Raw genomic sequence first — 15,683 nt, forward strand, 5'->3', positions numbered from 1 at the left:
ATGCAGGGTCTTAAAATGCGACTTTGCTGTAGAGTGTTAGGGAGAGAAATCGCTTTCGCCATCATTGTGTAAGGGGCTGTAGACTCACAGACTCAACGAGAGCTAGACGGGAGCCATGAAAGGGTGAAGGGAACCACGGAGGGTCTGTGCTGACCCAGAAGTATGTGCCTTGTTTGAGGGGAGCAACACCAGCTCAGCCCCACAATCATCATCCTATGGAGATGCGGGTCCCATACTGTGCATCCACTGCATTCGTTTTGCACACGAATCCAGAAACCTGGATGAAATTGTATGTGAAGTCTCCTATTTTTAAATGTTGATAATGAATTCAGATATTTTTAAAATACTGTGTGGGCCAAACAAGACATTTTTGTGAGCTGGATTCGGCCTGTTGGCAGCTTGTTTGAGAATCCACTTGTTTTCCTGGGAGGGAAACTGAGGCCCACAGAGGTCCCGCAGCGTCGGCTGGAACTCAGGGTTGCTGACAGGCCGTGTAGCCACCATCCACCCGTCTCGCTGCAGCTCCTCTTCGGGGCAGCTCCTTTAACCCCTTCCCCCAACCTCAATCCCTGCACCTCTCAGAGGGTTACCCTGCTCCCCAGTCTTGCAACATCAAGCAGCGCGGGAGGTGGACGGCCCCCCATCTCCACCCCAATCTACCCTCAACTGGTTTTGTGACGTGGACACATCTTAACTCCTCTCTGGGCTAACATCTTCATCTGCAGATGGAGGGCTGGGGGCTCAGTGTCCCCCGGAGCCCCTCCCTGCGGGTCCCCAAGGCCTCTCTGGCCTTCTCCTCCCAGCCCCTGCGCATCCCCGCCTCTGAGCTTCAGTACTGACATGGCACAAACAGCAGCTGTTCTGAAGCCGTTTCCAGCCCCAGAGGTCCTGGCCCGCGTCATTTACATGATTTAACATGCTGGGTTTCAGGGGGCGTGTCTCCGAGCCCACAGCTAGCAGCCACCGCGCCATGACTTATTGATTTGACATATTAAACTGATGGATTTGGGGGGAAAATGTTTTATAGTAAAATGCCGCCATGCCTCGGGATTTTGCGTGATTTTGCAACCGTTCGTTCCCCTCTGCTCCCCAGAAGGGTTTTATTTGTCCAGTGGCTGGGAGGCACTTGTCCAGGCTGCCCACTCCTTGGCCACGTCCCATGGGAATAACAACAAAGACAATAATAGTAACAGCTTGCGCTTATATAACACCTGCTGTGAGCCAGGCACTGCCCTAAGCGCTCTGATCATCAATTAACTCGCTTTGTCCTCACACAGCCTGCAAAGTGGGTCTGATATCTGTCCCCAATTTTCAAGTGAGAAAACAGGTTCAGTGGGAGCATGTCACTTGCCCCATCTCCCAGCTCGTGCCTGGCAGAGCTGGGCATCAACCGCGGGGACGAGGCCCGGCTCCGTGCTCTTCATACCTGTGCCCCGCTGCCGCTTATAATTATTCTAATTGCTCATAATTATACTTATTAGGAAGTAATAGTAACGCTTAGCTTTCTTGAATACTTCCCAAGGGTCAGGGTGGGGTGATTTATAGATATTGTTTCATTAATGCTCAGGACAAATCTAGTATGCCCATTTTTCAAATGAGGAAACTGAAGGGACAGAGTTGGATAAGGCCCCCGGCCCAGGTCGTACATCCAAGACACGGTTCCCACACGTGATTTCTCCCTCAGCCAAACTGACCCTGGAAACTGTCTTAGCAAGGGAGGGACCCCGGCGGAAGGGAAATTGTTCTTGCAAACCCATCAAGTCCATCAATGGAGGGTCAAAACTGGTGTTACGAAGCTGTTTTTTAAAAAGGCAAAAAGTGCAGCTAGCAGGATTAGCTGTCACCCCACGGGCCCCGTACCTGATGAGAAGCCATTTCGTTTCTTCTGCCCTGGGAGGTCACCAGTTCTCGACTGCAAATCGAGGCATTCGTGCCAAGTTTCAGAGACTTGAAACAATCATCTCTGTGATCACTGAGACTTTCTGGGCGTCACCAAGGCAAGACACCGTCATCCCGGCCGGAGGCTGCCAGCCCACTGTCCTTTCTGACTTCCTTTATTCACACCTGCATGCGTCCATAACACGAATAATCGTGATGAGCACTGATTGCGGGCCAGGCCCCTATACGGTGGTTCCCAATGTTTCATTATTCAAGTTCCACCTTCTTTATTTGCCAGACGCCAGCATCTACCATCTAGCATTGACTCAATCTTCTTCTGAAGTTGACTCACTTTTTTTTTTTAGGGGGGTGGGAGCATTGACTCAATCTTCTTCTGAAGTTGACTCACTTTTTTCTTTTTAGGGGGGGGGGGAGGGGCAGAGAAAGAGGGAGAGAGAGAATCTCAAGCAGACTCCATGCCCCAGCATGGAGCCTGACCCGGGGCTCGATCTCACGACCCCGAGATCATGACCTGAGCGGAAATCAAGGGTCTGATGCTTAACTGATGGAGCCCCCCAGGCGCCCCTGAAGTTGACTCACTTTCTTGTATCTACATTAAAAAGGAAACTTTTGATCAGTGGTGCTCACGTTTGAGGGTTCGTCAGCATCGCCTGGAGAGCTCGTTACAACACAGACAGGTCTGAGGCCCAAGAATTAGCATCACATCTTCCCACGTGCAGCTGCGGGTTGGGGCCCACACTGAGACCACTGGCTCAGATCGCTGCTCTAATTGGATCCCTTGTCCAAAACCACAACATCTCAGGGAGGGTCCCTGCAAGAATCAGAATCCCCCAAATGGTTCCAATGAAGGCACTTTAATGAAAAAGTCCTTAAAAAGGCATGGGAAGGGCTAAGAGAATCTGAGGCCCCCGAAGGCTGGCAAGAGAGGGGAGCCGTTACAGCCTTGGGAGGGCAGGAGAAAGGGTGGGGACAATGTAGGAGCTGCAAAACAAACCTTGGGAGCTGTGGTCATAGGAAGAGAATGAAGCCTCCGCCAGAGAAGGGGCACAAGACAGGGAGCAGGGCAGAGAAACACTGACCTTCCTCTTCCTACCCTCCGATTTCTAGCTGGTGCCCCTCCTTGTTCATCCAGAGGGCCAGGGAGCCTGGGGGTGCAGTCCTAGGAGTCAGGCCTCCGGGGCACAGAGAAGGGCGGAGAGCAGTGATTGGGGGAGGACGGGAGAGGATGGGGCTGATGGAGAATCACCGGCCCAGAAGGAAATTGTCTAAATGCCCTTCAAGTCTGCCTAGGAACTGCTGAAGATTCTGAGCCCTCTCACGGTTTTAAACAATTAACAAGTGGTAGAAATGTGTTAAGGACACATTAGCACCGGAGAGAGACTCTTTTGATTGAGGTGATAAGAATTTTAAAAATAACAGAGAACTGAGTAGCTTTTTCACTTTTTGATTCAGACAATTTAGTGTTGTGGTGAGACACGTGTAATACCACCGCTCCCCTGGTGGGAAACGCAGATGTGTGGGTGGCACCCCCCAGTGTTACCCACTTGGGGTGCTTTAGCGGCTCACATCAGACATTGGTTGAGGACTGCAGCTGGGGGTGGAGGGTGGTGTCATTCCCCCCCCCCCAAGTCCAGCCTACTGTGAAGGTGGGGGAAGGTAGGGAGTGGGCTCTGGAGACCAGGGCAAGCACTGGGGTGGAGAGGTCCACCATCTGCTCAGTTGCCCAACTGGACACGTGGCCTCACTCTGGACTCCTCCCTGTTCCTTTGCCACCACATTCGTGGTCAGAGTCCACTGAGCCCACGCCTCGGGAGTTACCAGGTTCTGACTGGTCCTCACCCCACCGTTGCCATGGCAGGCCACCACCATCTCTCGCTCGGAGCGCAGCAGAGACCTCCAGCAGGCCACCCAGGCGTCCTTCCAGAGCAGACCTCCTGACGGGGGTCCTTCCCCTGCTAAGACCCGGAGGACCCCACTGGCCTTGGCCTCAGGGGCCAAGCGCAGCTTCCACAGCCTGGCTTCCGGCGTCCCCGAGACCTGTCTGCTCTTCCTTGTGACCTCCTTCCCCCCGACATCTGGTGGCCAGCTGGCCTCGGGATCGCGGAGGCCTGAAGTCCACCCCTCCCCCATCCCACTCGGTGGCCACCCTCTTGCAGGAATCCTGGTTCAGGCATTGTTTGGGATGCCGGAGAGCATGGAGATGAGGGCCATGGCCAGGGAACCCTGTGGCCTCCAACCCAGACGGGCCCCTCTGACCAGCCCAAGGGCGGAGAATGATACGATTTCAAAGTGGCTCTTCCATCCTGCCAACTTACAGCCACGACGGGTCCTGGAGTCAGAGGGGCCTGGGTGTGAACCCAGGCTGTACCACGATGCAGCTGTGCAGACTAGTTGCTTAGTCCCTCTGAACCTAAGTTTGCTCATCTGTAAAGCGGATGCTGCTCACTACCTCGTACGGGTGTGAGGAGGTTAACAGGTGAATGCTAGAGTCTGAGGTCAGATTCTCTAGAAGTAGATGCTGAGATGAGGATTCACGTGTAAGTCAGGTACAAAGGAAATGCCCCAGGGGAGAGTGGTAAGGGAACTGGGGGAGGCAGGACAGGGAAACAAATCTGGAGAGAATAAGAAGCCTAAGTGACCCTAACCGGGCATCCGAGATACCCCACAGTTAACTTACTTATTTTCTGAGCATCTCGGCCCCTGATGCCCCATCCCACCTCTCAGCCCATCTGAAAGAGCAGAGCCAGATGCTGCTGTGAGGGGAGGGGGGAGGCAGGAGGGGTGGAGGCCTGGCCTGGGGCCCATGTGGGCAGGGATAAGAGCACCCCTCCTGGGGGAGTAGGGGTTCTCTGGGGGAGGCACGGAGTCAGTAAGCAGCACAGTGGTGAGGGGCAGCCTCTGCATGCCACCCGGGCAAGAGCAGCTAGAGATGAAGGCTGCTGGGAGGGAGGCCAGGCCTCCGCGGGAGCTGCCGCCCTCCTGGTGTGGCTCAGCTCGCCCCGCATCTCCTGCCTTCCTCCCTGCTGCCTTGGTGGGCCTTGGGCCAGAGAAGGGCCTCAGAGGCTATGAGTGTGCCGTGCCAGGGGGTGTTTTAACAACATCCAGGCTGCCAAGAGCACATTATTCTCTTATAGAAATCCAAGGGATTGCCCAGGAGATGTGATATTTTTGTAGCCAAAAAAAAAAAAAAAAAAAAAGGAAAAAGAAAAAAAGAATTTATCCACAGCTCTAAAAGCCCGTTGTGCTAGGAATGATAGTGGGTGTTTCAGAATCTGGATTCTTTGTCAGGGAGCAGATAAGGACTGAAAATTTTCTGTTTGTTTGCTTCATTCACTAAATAGTATATATTGGATATCCCTAGGATGGTCCTGGTGGAAGGAACAATCTTATAAAGGCAGAGAGGTAGGAAGGACATGTTTGACAGGTTTGGAGAACAGAAAAGCTAAAGATCAGGACTCTTTGTTGTAAGGGATAGAAATTCCACCTCAAACTGGCTTAGGCAAAGACAAGGACTTAATTGGTTCATGTGATTGAAAGCACAAATGACTGGGAGCTTCAGGCATGGCTGGATCCAGGTGCTCTCAAACAATGTCATAGGACACAATCCTCCTCCATCTCGGCTCTGCCTTCCTTGGCACTGGCTCTGCTTTTAGGAAGGCCCTTGCCCCTGGGTGGCTCAGTCATTTCCATCCTTCCACCCTCCCAGGCTCAAACCTAGTAAAAAGAAAGGAATTTTCTTCACCAATAGTTCTAGTGAAAGTCCTGACTCTCATTGAACTGACTTGGGTCATATGTCCGTCTCTGGCTGACCCTTTAGAGAAGGGTCCATAGTCCCTTCTCTAACGCGTGGGCCTTGCTCTAACACTGGTTAGTGTGGCTTGGAAGGTAAGTCATGTGATGCATTGCATTTTATCTTGCCCATCCTTTTTCTCAGAAATCTTACCTCCTCCCACATTGCATTTCTCTTTCTTGACTCTGTCTCTAGCCTTGACCTCACTCAAGTGCCCCTGGGCTCCACTTCCTGGGACATGGGAGGGACATATTCCTCCCATACAACAACAGTAATATGGCACAAATTGAGCTGTCACTAGACGCTAAGTACAAGCTCTTCACGTTGCTGTCTAATGGAATCCTCACAGCATGACAACACTATGAAATAGGTGTTATTATTATCCTTGTTTTATAGGTGAAGAAGCGCAGGCATAGAGAGGTTCATTCCTGAACCATTTAGAGTCAGGGGGCTCCTGAAGCTCTGATTGACTGGATAGGAGTCATGTGCCTGAACGTGGAGCCAGGATGGTCAGCTATAACTGACCTACACAGACCGAGAGAAGGGAAGGGACTCTCTAAATGAGAGGCATGTAAGAAGAAGAAGGGGGGGGCGTAATGTGGGGTGGGAGAAAGAGAAGATGCCCCCTAAACTAGGTGACAAATGATGGCAACCCAAATTGGAAAAATTGGGGAGAAAAGGGAGCTGTGCTAGCACAAGGAAAACAAAGATTTGAGGAGCCAAACCACGGGAAGGACAGAGGTGCAGTGCGCCTTCAGGAACAGCAGGAACCGGGCGCGCACACTGTCAGAAAGCTCACGCTCTCCTCAGATCTGGTCTTCCTGTTCACTTCTGGGCTTCCAGGCACAGACTGCCAGGGGAGGGCTCTGATTGGCCGATCCTAGGTCACGTGACCACACCGGGCCAATCAACCATGTCCAGGAAGGGAGGCCCTCTTTAGAACATGGCTGCTCCTGGGACAGCCACGAGGTTGAAGCTGTGGCAGGAGCTGTAGTAGTTTCCAGAAAAAAGTGGAGTAGGGTACAGGGCCGATGAAAATGTAGGTGTGTGCTCGTAGCTGCAGGTGACAGAGAACACCGCCCTGACCACTTTAACCACAGGGAAGCCCTCGGGGCTGGTGATTGGCCGGGTGATGTCACCCTCCCGTCCCTCTGCTCAGAAACAACAGTGTCCGCTTCGTCCCTCTGCTAAGGCGGGTGCCCTCCGGGCCATCAGATGGCTCCCGGGAGCAGTCATCTACCAGATGAGAAGAGAAAGAGAGACTCCGTCCAGCTGCAGGACGGAGGTTCCTCCCTCGGGTCAGAAGGGGCCCCCGCACTAGTAAGCGTCACCCCGAGAGCGCCGGGCTCCCCCTGACTTGGGCTTGGGCTCCTGAGCCAGTTGTGGTGCAGAGGACGTGGCCGTGATCAGCTGTGTCATCAGGACGCTAGAACTGCGGTCCTCATCTGGGTCCCCCAACCGATGGGCGTGGGGTGGAAGGTACACGGGGCGGGGCCTCCCTGCTGCGTCCCTCGCCTCACGGCCGCTCTGCCCCTGTCGTGCAGGGGTCCTGTGGCTGTCGGTGGTCTCCGAGGTGCTCTATATCCTCCTGCTGGTGGTTGGCTTCAGCCTCATGTGTCTCGAGCTCTTCCACTCCAGCAATGTCATCGACGGGCTCAAGCTCAACGCCTTCGCAGCTGTCTTCACGGTGCTGTCAGGTAAGGCGGAGGGCGTCGGGCAGTGCAGCCCAACCCTGGGCTTCCGGAGGAGCGGACTGTGGGTGCGGGAGCCGCCCTGAGGCTCTCCCCCCCCCCCCCGCGGTGACCTTGCACCAGTCACTTCCCTTCTCTCAGCCTCCGTGGTACAGTTTGTAAAATGGGATTTGCTTGCTTATTCACTCCTTCGGTGGTTCTTGACTATCTATCACGTGCCAGGTGCTGTGCTAATGATAAGTACTGGGGTTTTGGTGATGAGCAGAAAGGGACAGTTGCAGCCTCCGGTGAAGTTTCACGTGCCGGAGAGAGAGGTGAATTAGCTTGAGATGTAGTCAGGAGCCGAACACCATATGGCCCAGTGATGGATGGCATTTGTGGGACAAGGCAGAGAGAGGTGCCTTATTGGAATGAGTGGATGATGGTGTCTTCCATAGGGATATAAAAGGGGGGCCTGTTTGGGGTGGCAGGCACATCACTCATCTGCTTTAGCTTTTTTGCCTTTGAGACATTCATGTGGAAGCTGAAGGAGCAAACACCTCTGGAAGCTCAGGGACTAGTGTGGGGTGGGCAGAGATTGTGTGGAAAGGCCACAGAGCCAGGGGTTTTGAGGGCTTTGGGGAGAATGGGATGGTCGGCCTCGTGATAGGACTCAGGGAGGTGGAGACAGACGACTCCAAGAAAAGGCCACTGGATTAGGTGGCCAGGTGCCCCGAGTTGTTTCAATAGATCCAGGTCATGAGGGGTTAAGCAGGGAATGTGCCAGAGGGAGTAAAAAGAGCCTATAAACCATAACTTCAGGCGGCCTGACAGAGTGGTGGCTTGGCTGTGTAAGACATCTGTTCCTAAAAAGCCAAATGTAAATTGAATTTCTATAAATCTAATCCCATTCTTCATGCATTGGAAGAACCCTCTATTTAATGAAACTGAAACGATGAGCCTTTTGGTAAGGGAAATAATCTCTCCCTAATTGAAGTCTGTGTATGTAACAGAGGGATCCCTCAAAGATTGAGAGCTGAATTCAAGAGATTACAGCACGCTCCACAGATCAAAACACGAGTGACTTGGCATTCTCAGGATGTGGAAATCTAACCATCATAGTAAAGGAAAGCAAAGAAAAAGAGAGTGAGCCTCATAGTGTAGTGTCCGTTTTGGATCGTGCTCACCCCATTCCTAGCTATTGAACCATGGACTATTCTGGACCTATTTGTTTTTTTTTCTCCCCCCATCTTGTGTGCATTTACTCAACCAATATTCAAAGAAGGCCTAAAGGACGAGGCATTGTAGGTTTGGGCAAGTCAAAGGAAAAACGGCTGTGTCTTCACCTTCCTGAAGTTTGCAATCTTGTGAGAGACAGACTCATCAAACAATTAGAAAATGGTGGGTTGACCTCTAGTAGTGAGAGGCCTGCAGGAGGGGCACCCACGTTGGCCCCCGGGGATGGGTGGGGATGGGTGGGCTGGGGTATGGGTAGGGGAAGACATCCTTTGAGCTGAGGCTTGGTAAAAAATGTAAGAGTTTCCCTGATGGACAGCTTGGGGAAGGCATTCCACATAGAGGGAACAGCATGGGCAAAGGCCTAGTGGGGTGGCATATTCTGGAAATTCCGAGTTGTTCGAATGATGGGAAGGCAGAGTAGAGAGAGCAGGAGAATTGAGAGATGAGGCTGGAGACCTGGCTGAGGGTCTTGGTGATTTTCAGTGATCTTTAGCTTTTACCTTGGAGCCCTTAAGAATCCGGAGCAGAGGGGGATATGGTCAGGTGTGCATTTGGGGATGAGGGCTCCGGCTGTGGCCTGGACGGAGTGGAGCAAGAGTGGAGGTGGGGAGACTGGCCAGGAGGTGAGAAAGGACATGGCCCCACCCTGCCCCAGCTCAGGGGCAGTGGGAATGGGATGCAGGCGCACACGCCCTCTGTCCGGCTCGGAGGTGAAGTGAGCAGGGTTGCAGACTGCTCAGGAGAGCTGAGTGGGCCTGGAAAACAGAGAACCCCGGGCAGCTCCCTAGTGTGGAGTCCATAGAATTCAGGGGGTCCATGAGCCGGGTGGGGGGAAAAGTTCCAGCCTTATTTTTCTAACTTGTAACTGACATGCAGTATGTCCTTCAACTATGAACGGAGGCGACAAAACGCGGTATCGGGGAGCACCTGTTAGGTAGTCGCCAATAATAGTCTGTATTTGTGCTCTCACACTACGGTTGTGGCAGGTATCTTGAGATGTGTTCATTCAAAAGTGTAACGTGTACTAGAGCTTCTGCGGAATCTTATCTAGTGTGTTAATGAAGACGCACACATATTCCTGTACTGCACACTTGTTTATTTTGCTAATTACATTTCCATGTAACTGGTGTGCTCTGTCATCCTGTGTATTTTATTTTATGCAGCCAGAAACGTGATTCTGAGGAGGGGCCTCTAAGTCCAGATGGCCAGAGCCTCTGACCTGGGGTCGCTTGGCTGGCTGGGGACGGTGGGTCACCAAGATGGGGAACGTGGGAGAAAAGCAGGTAGTGGGAGGGGATGGGTCTGGTTTGAGCAGGTGGGCTGTGCCATGCTGGCCCCTCTCCCTTCTTAGTGGTTTCACCTTTTCTTTCCCCGCTGTAAGCTCGAAGAATCCCTTCCATTATGCCAAGCACCCAGCCCTCCCTCTCAACCTGCTCGCTCCAGTCACCCAATAAAAGCTGGTGGGCAGCCCAAGACAGCCATCTCCAGGTCTTCAAGCAGACCTCTCGTGGGGTAGGAGGTGGGGGCTCTTCCCCCGACCTCAAAGGGCTTATCACAGTTTTCACCCCTCAAAACAAAAAAGCCCCAGAGCCCCACTGCTAAAGAAAATAAGATTGTCTCCAGTTAATTTCAGACAGATAAACAATGCAGGGCTCAGGGAGGTTAATTGACTTGCCCAGGGTCACACAGCTGGTCAATTGTGGAGCCAGGATTAAACCCAGCTCCTGCTGGCTTCAAAGCCCTGTGCTCTTTTCATAGCATGGAGCTGCAGGGGTGACGGGGGCTGGAGGGAGTAGACTTTTAAGTCTTCGGGAAACAGTAAGAAGCGTGTGTGAGCCAGATGATGTCATAAGAGTGAAGTAGCAAGTGGTGGAGAGAAAGCATTTTGTATTCATGCCCGGGAGAAGACAGACGGGGGTAACAGGACCCCAGGAGAGAGGCTGCCAGGCCTGGGAGCCATGGGCCTTTCCGGAGCCACTTGAGAACAGGCCAGGGGGTGAGGAGGGGCCTGGAGGAGGCGGGTGGGCTTCGGGCCTGCTCTGATGGGAGGGGAAGGAGTGGGCAAGCCCACTGAGCAAGTCCATGGGCAGGGGGCAAGGGCTGGGTTCTGACGTTGCCAGAGCAGCTCACAAAGAAGGGTCCTCAGCCCAAGGTCAACAACACCTTCTAGGATAGAGGGGAAAGCAGAGTTGGGGCAGCCCCCACTCGACCCAATTATTATAATCAATTATTATAATCAACCAAGTGATTCTGATGAATCATAAGAGCCAGTGCCGGCTGAGATGCTAGGGTGCCAGCCCTGGGCTCAGCCTGCCACGTGGTGTCCTTGGGAGGAGGGGTCTAACACCGCACGCGTCCCTACTTGCCTGTAGTCACGTCGCCGGTGAGCTGTTAAACCCCCGACGGAGTCTGCCACGTAAAGCGCTTTGAGCAGGGCTTAGCACCTGGGACTTCAGCTTGCTATGTTATTATTATTATTATTCCCAGCTGTCTTCCAGTATATTGAGCGGCAGATCGTGGCCCCGGGGACCAGCCCTGTCCCAGTGAGGTGGGGGGCCGAGGGGCTCACGCCCTTCAGTGAAGGGAGACGGGGTAGCAGGGCCTGGCCAGCAGGGCTGCGTTCCTGGCAGAAGGTGTTGTACAGAGGGAGTTCGGCCCCCGAGGGCCGGGGGCAGGGGCTGTGGCTGCTGGCCCACTGGCCCAGGGCCTAGAGCTCACAGTATTTCTAGGGACCCATGAAATGTTTTCATTTTGACTGCTTTACAAAGCAGCAGAAAAAAAATTAACGTAATAATAACGAAGGCCTAAGAGTGAATCTAGGCTGGATCATAATTGTCTTTCTATCATTGCAGTCATAAAATGTGATTTTTAAATATTTCTTTTATGGAGGAACAGGCCCGTGGAGGCAAAAATGCGTGGGGCCCATGAAAGTCATGACGTGGCCCTGCAGCAGGCCACAGCTTTTCTTGGGCTCTCAGGACCGGGCAAGACCCAATTCCAGACCAGGGGTGGCTCCAGCCGCCTGTGGCCCCCTTGCCGGGTCCTGTGACTTTAGCCAAGAGGTGCTGGAGAAGATGAACTCCCCGAGTTTCTTCCCCCAGCAACCAGAGTCTTACAGCCCAGAAGGGATGTGAGTGCAGGCTCGAGCATGTCTGTTCTTCCTCAATTCCTCTGAAAAATGAGACCAACCTACTTAGGAAAAACACAAAGTCATTTGGAGAATCCCTGCACAATCCAGCCAACTGTGGGCTTTTAGTAAAAGGTGCTGTAGCACGAAGAGAAACGTGACCGTTTCTGGAAAATAAAGCAGACTTCATGGAGAAGTCAGTAAGAGTATTTTGTTAAGCAATGAGAAATGGAAGTTTTGCAGTAAAACAAAAAATGACCAAGGCGAGGTTGCTGTTTGGAATTGGTTTCAGGAGCCGTTTTTAGAGCGAGGTATGAATTGAGGAGCAAGCAACTCCACGGCCCGCAAGGTGGACACCACAATGTGTTTTGGACAGAGGTTGGGGGACTGGGGGACCTTGGAGTTTCTCTTAGCATGGTGATTATAGCTTTTTGCCGTAAACCATCACGTATTATTTTAGGATGAGTTTCTTGATACCCTAATTCTTGGGGTCTGTGCTGAAAGAATCCCACATTGATAACCCCCTCTGTTCAGTCTCCCTACCCTGGTCAGACTGGCTCTCTTGCCCGTAACTTGGAGAACAAGTACTTTTGTGTATTTTTGTGTCTAAAAATGCAGAGGGTCTAAGTCAGAGATATAAGTATTTCCATATTATTAAAGATTCTTTTTTTTTTTTTAAATATTCTATTTATTTATTTTGACAGAGAGTTAGAGGGCACAAGTAAGCAGAGGGGCAGGCAGAGAGAGAGAGGGAGAAGCAGGCTCTCCACTGAGCAGGGAGCCCGACGCGGGGCCCGATCCCAGGACCCTGAGATCACGACCTGAGCTGAAGGCAGACGCTCAACCGACTGAGCCACCCAGGCGCCACTAAAGATTCTTTTGATTGCAGGTGACAAGAACCCAATCATATTAGCTAATGGAAGAAAGGGGATGATGATAGAAATCTGTTGGTTCATATAATTGAAAAATACAAGGTGGTTGAGCTTTAGGCATGGCTGCATCTAGGTGATGATGTCATCAAGAATCTATATCTCCACACTCTGCTTTCTCCTGACTTCATTCTCAATTAGGCTTTGTCCATGTAGAGAGAAGATGGTTACAAGCAGCTCCAGGCTTACATAAGATTCCAGGGGTAGAGAGAGCTCCTTTCCAACAGCTCTCGCAAAACTTTAAGGAGGACTGTGTAGGTTCATAGACTTATTCCTGAACCAGTCTCCATGCCAGAGAGTGAAATACACTGATTAACCAGGCCTGGGTCCCTAGACATACCCATGCTGTGGACTAAGCGGGATTATTATGCAGCGGTGGACAAGTGGTTGCCCAGATGAACGGGTCGATTGCAAATCCAAATGGCTTGTCAGGTTGCGAGATTAGCAGGAGGTCAGCAGTGGAGCTTTTAAAGACTCAGAGCCCCAGGAATGGCCGAGGTCTTGATTTGGGTTCCTCCAAAGCAGATCCTAAGATGAAGACTTGGGTGCCGGGTAGCTTATATGGGAGGTGATCCCAGGAATTATGGTGGGAGAGTGGAGAAAGAAGACAGGAAGGGAGGAGAGTCAATAAGGGAGTGTCGATGAGCAGGTGAGCACTGTGGGCAACTGGGGTCAGTCCTGCTGGGGTCCCTCTGAGAGGGACACATCTCAGAACTGTTCACCCAAGGGGTGAGAAAGCAGCGCTATTTCCTCGCCAGCTCCTATTGGACACTGGTTCGGAGTCACTCCCAAGGCATTAACCTTCTAGAATCTCTAATCTTCTCTGCCTAAGAAAGCAAGTGTCCGAGGAAGGAAGCTGCTAACGGGCACAGGAACCGTCCTACCCCACGCAGCAGGTGGCTTCCGGCGTCGGGGCGGGACTGACGGCTTCTGGCACAGAGAACCAACTCCAGGCAAAGAGGGGGGCTTCTGATACACCGGTGCACTGTACTGTAACTCTCATGCTGTCCGCCCAGAGCGAGCCTCAGACGCCACGGTCCCCAGCAAGACCGCCCCCACCTCAGAGGCCAGCCGCAAGTGCAGCCTTACCCCAGGCCAGCCTCCCTTCTGGCCAGCTGACAAAGCCAGGCTTCCCACAAGGCCCTGTGGTAATGTAGTAGAACAACTCACAGAACTCGGGAAAGAGCTGTGTTTAAGATTACAGTATTATCGTGAAGGATGCAGTCGGGACCAGCTAAAGGAGGAGACCCTAAGGGCGAGGTCTAGGAGGGCCTCAAATGCAGAGCTTCCGTGCCTACTTGATTCTGTGCAATTGGGGTGCATCGCCCTGGGGCACAACTGTGTTCACTAACCAGGAAGCTCCCCTGAGCCTGGTGTCCAGAGTTTTTACTGGGGGCTCATTACATAGGCAGGATTGATGGGATCGCTGGCCCTGTGCTTGAACTCGTTCTCTAACCCTCCAGCCTACCCCCTGGAGGCTGATGTTAGAGCTGGCTCAAAGCCCTACCCTCTGATCATGTGGTGCATCTGTCTGCGGACCAGCCCCCATTTTGAGTCATCTCATTCATTAGCAAAAACTCAGGTGTGATCCAGGGGCTCGTGAATAACAAAGACACCCAATCACTCAGGAAATCCCAGGGGTTTAGAGTCTCCCTCTCAGAACTGAGGACAAAGGCCAGTCAGATTCTTTATTAACCAGGGGTCTGGATGGGCAGACTGGAGCTGTGCCTGCAGTCGGGTTTTTTTTTGGGTGGGCCGGCGGCGCTGGTAACGTTTTAGGGAGGGAGGGGCCTGGGCAGTCTTCTCTGATTTGGGACAAGTACCTTAAGCACTGGCAAGGGGGCTGGGCCTGCTTAGCCTACAGGCTTCTGCGGGGAGGCCCGGAGGGTTTTGGATCCTCTCTTCAGCTCCCTGTTCCAACCCCTCCTGTGTCCATGAGGTAGCGGACCACGCCCAGGCTCCCCAGACTCCGTTCTCTGAAGCTGATCTGGCCAGTGCCATGTTCATCCCCTGAACCCCCGTGGGCAGGGAGCACTGAAGCGCTCTCGTTTCTGGAAAGGAACTTAATTTTCATACTGAGCTCCCATCCTCCTGGCCTAGCACAAGTCTTCAGAATTTTGGGGGTCTGTCTCCCTCCTGTCTTTGCTGTATGGTCTTACATAAGGCCAGACAGACACGGGATGGGGCTTAGTCTTTGTTATCATCCTACAGGTCACAGTCCCTGAAACCCTTCCAGCCAGAAGTGTCCCAGAATCTAGAACTTTTCAAATTTTGGAAGGTAACGTGATCCCTGGACCATCCATTACCTAATACCACAGCAGGGGCTGGGGCATCACCCTGTAAGCAAACACATTTCATATCGCTGCAGTAAAAGCCATGAATATTCATGCTAGGGGGATAAATAAAGACCGTCAGTAGCTTCACATCCATTCAGGTCAGGCTTTCTTGCTGAATGAGTTCAGGCCAAGCCAGGTTTTATGTCCAAAATGCGTTACAAAGAAGCTTTTAGATTTCAGAAGTTCTGAGAATTTGGAAGTGTGGACAGGAAATTATGGGCTCAGTAGCTACCATTTACGGAGCATCTACTATGCGCTAGGCTTCTAAACACATCACCTCATTCTACAGTTGAGAAAATTGAGGCCCAGGGCTGGTAGGTGCAGTTCCGGCCTCAAAGCCCATGTGCTGTCCTACTGCATGGGTCCATGCAGCCTGCTTCTGCTTCTTTGTTGCCCTGTGCACAGAGTCCCTTCTGGTCCCCGGGGCTCTTTGTCGCTAGGGCCACACGGAAGATGGGAGAACGAGGCTGATGGGAGAACGAGGCTGATACCTGTGGTCCCGTCACTCCAGATCAGAGTTCTCAAATCCAGTGCCCACAGGGACAGTTGTGGGTGACATCAGTGGGTAAAGCCAGCTGGATGTAATACAACAGTGACCACGAGGGCCCTGGCAAACGGGAGGGCACTCCCCCTCAGCAGCGCATGGTTGCCATGGAGAGAGATGCATGGCCTTCCGGGAAAGCCCCAAATCAG

The 15,683-nt window shown here is 52.6% G+C and overlaps 1 protein-coding gene across 2 annotated transcripts in view; it reads left to right on the forward strand.

Annotated features, from left to right (window-relative positions):
• Positions 1-15,683, forward strand: part of GSG1L (GSG1 like) — a 203,621-nt gene that overhangs the window by 121,291 nt on the left and 66,647 nt on the right. For both annotated transcript variants that reach the window (XM_032430865.1, XM_032430866.1), the window contains exon 3: positions 7,234-7,386. In XM_032430865.1, coding sequence (XP_032286756.1) covers positions 7,234-7,386 — 153 coding nt within the window. The remainder of the gene's footprint in view (positions 1-7,233; positions 7,387-15,683) is intronic.

The sequence above is a fragment of the Phoca vitulina genome, unplaced genomic scaffold (genome assembly GCF_004348235.1).
Source record: "Phoca vitulina isolate PV1807 unplaced genomic scaffold, GSC_HSeal_1.0 scaffold45, whole genome shotgun sequence".
NCBI lineage: Eukaryota > Metazoa > Chordata > Mammalia > Carnivora > Phocidae > Phoca > Phoca vitulina.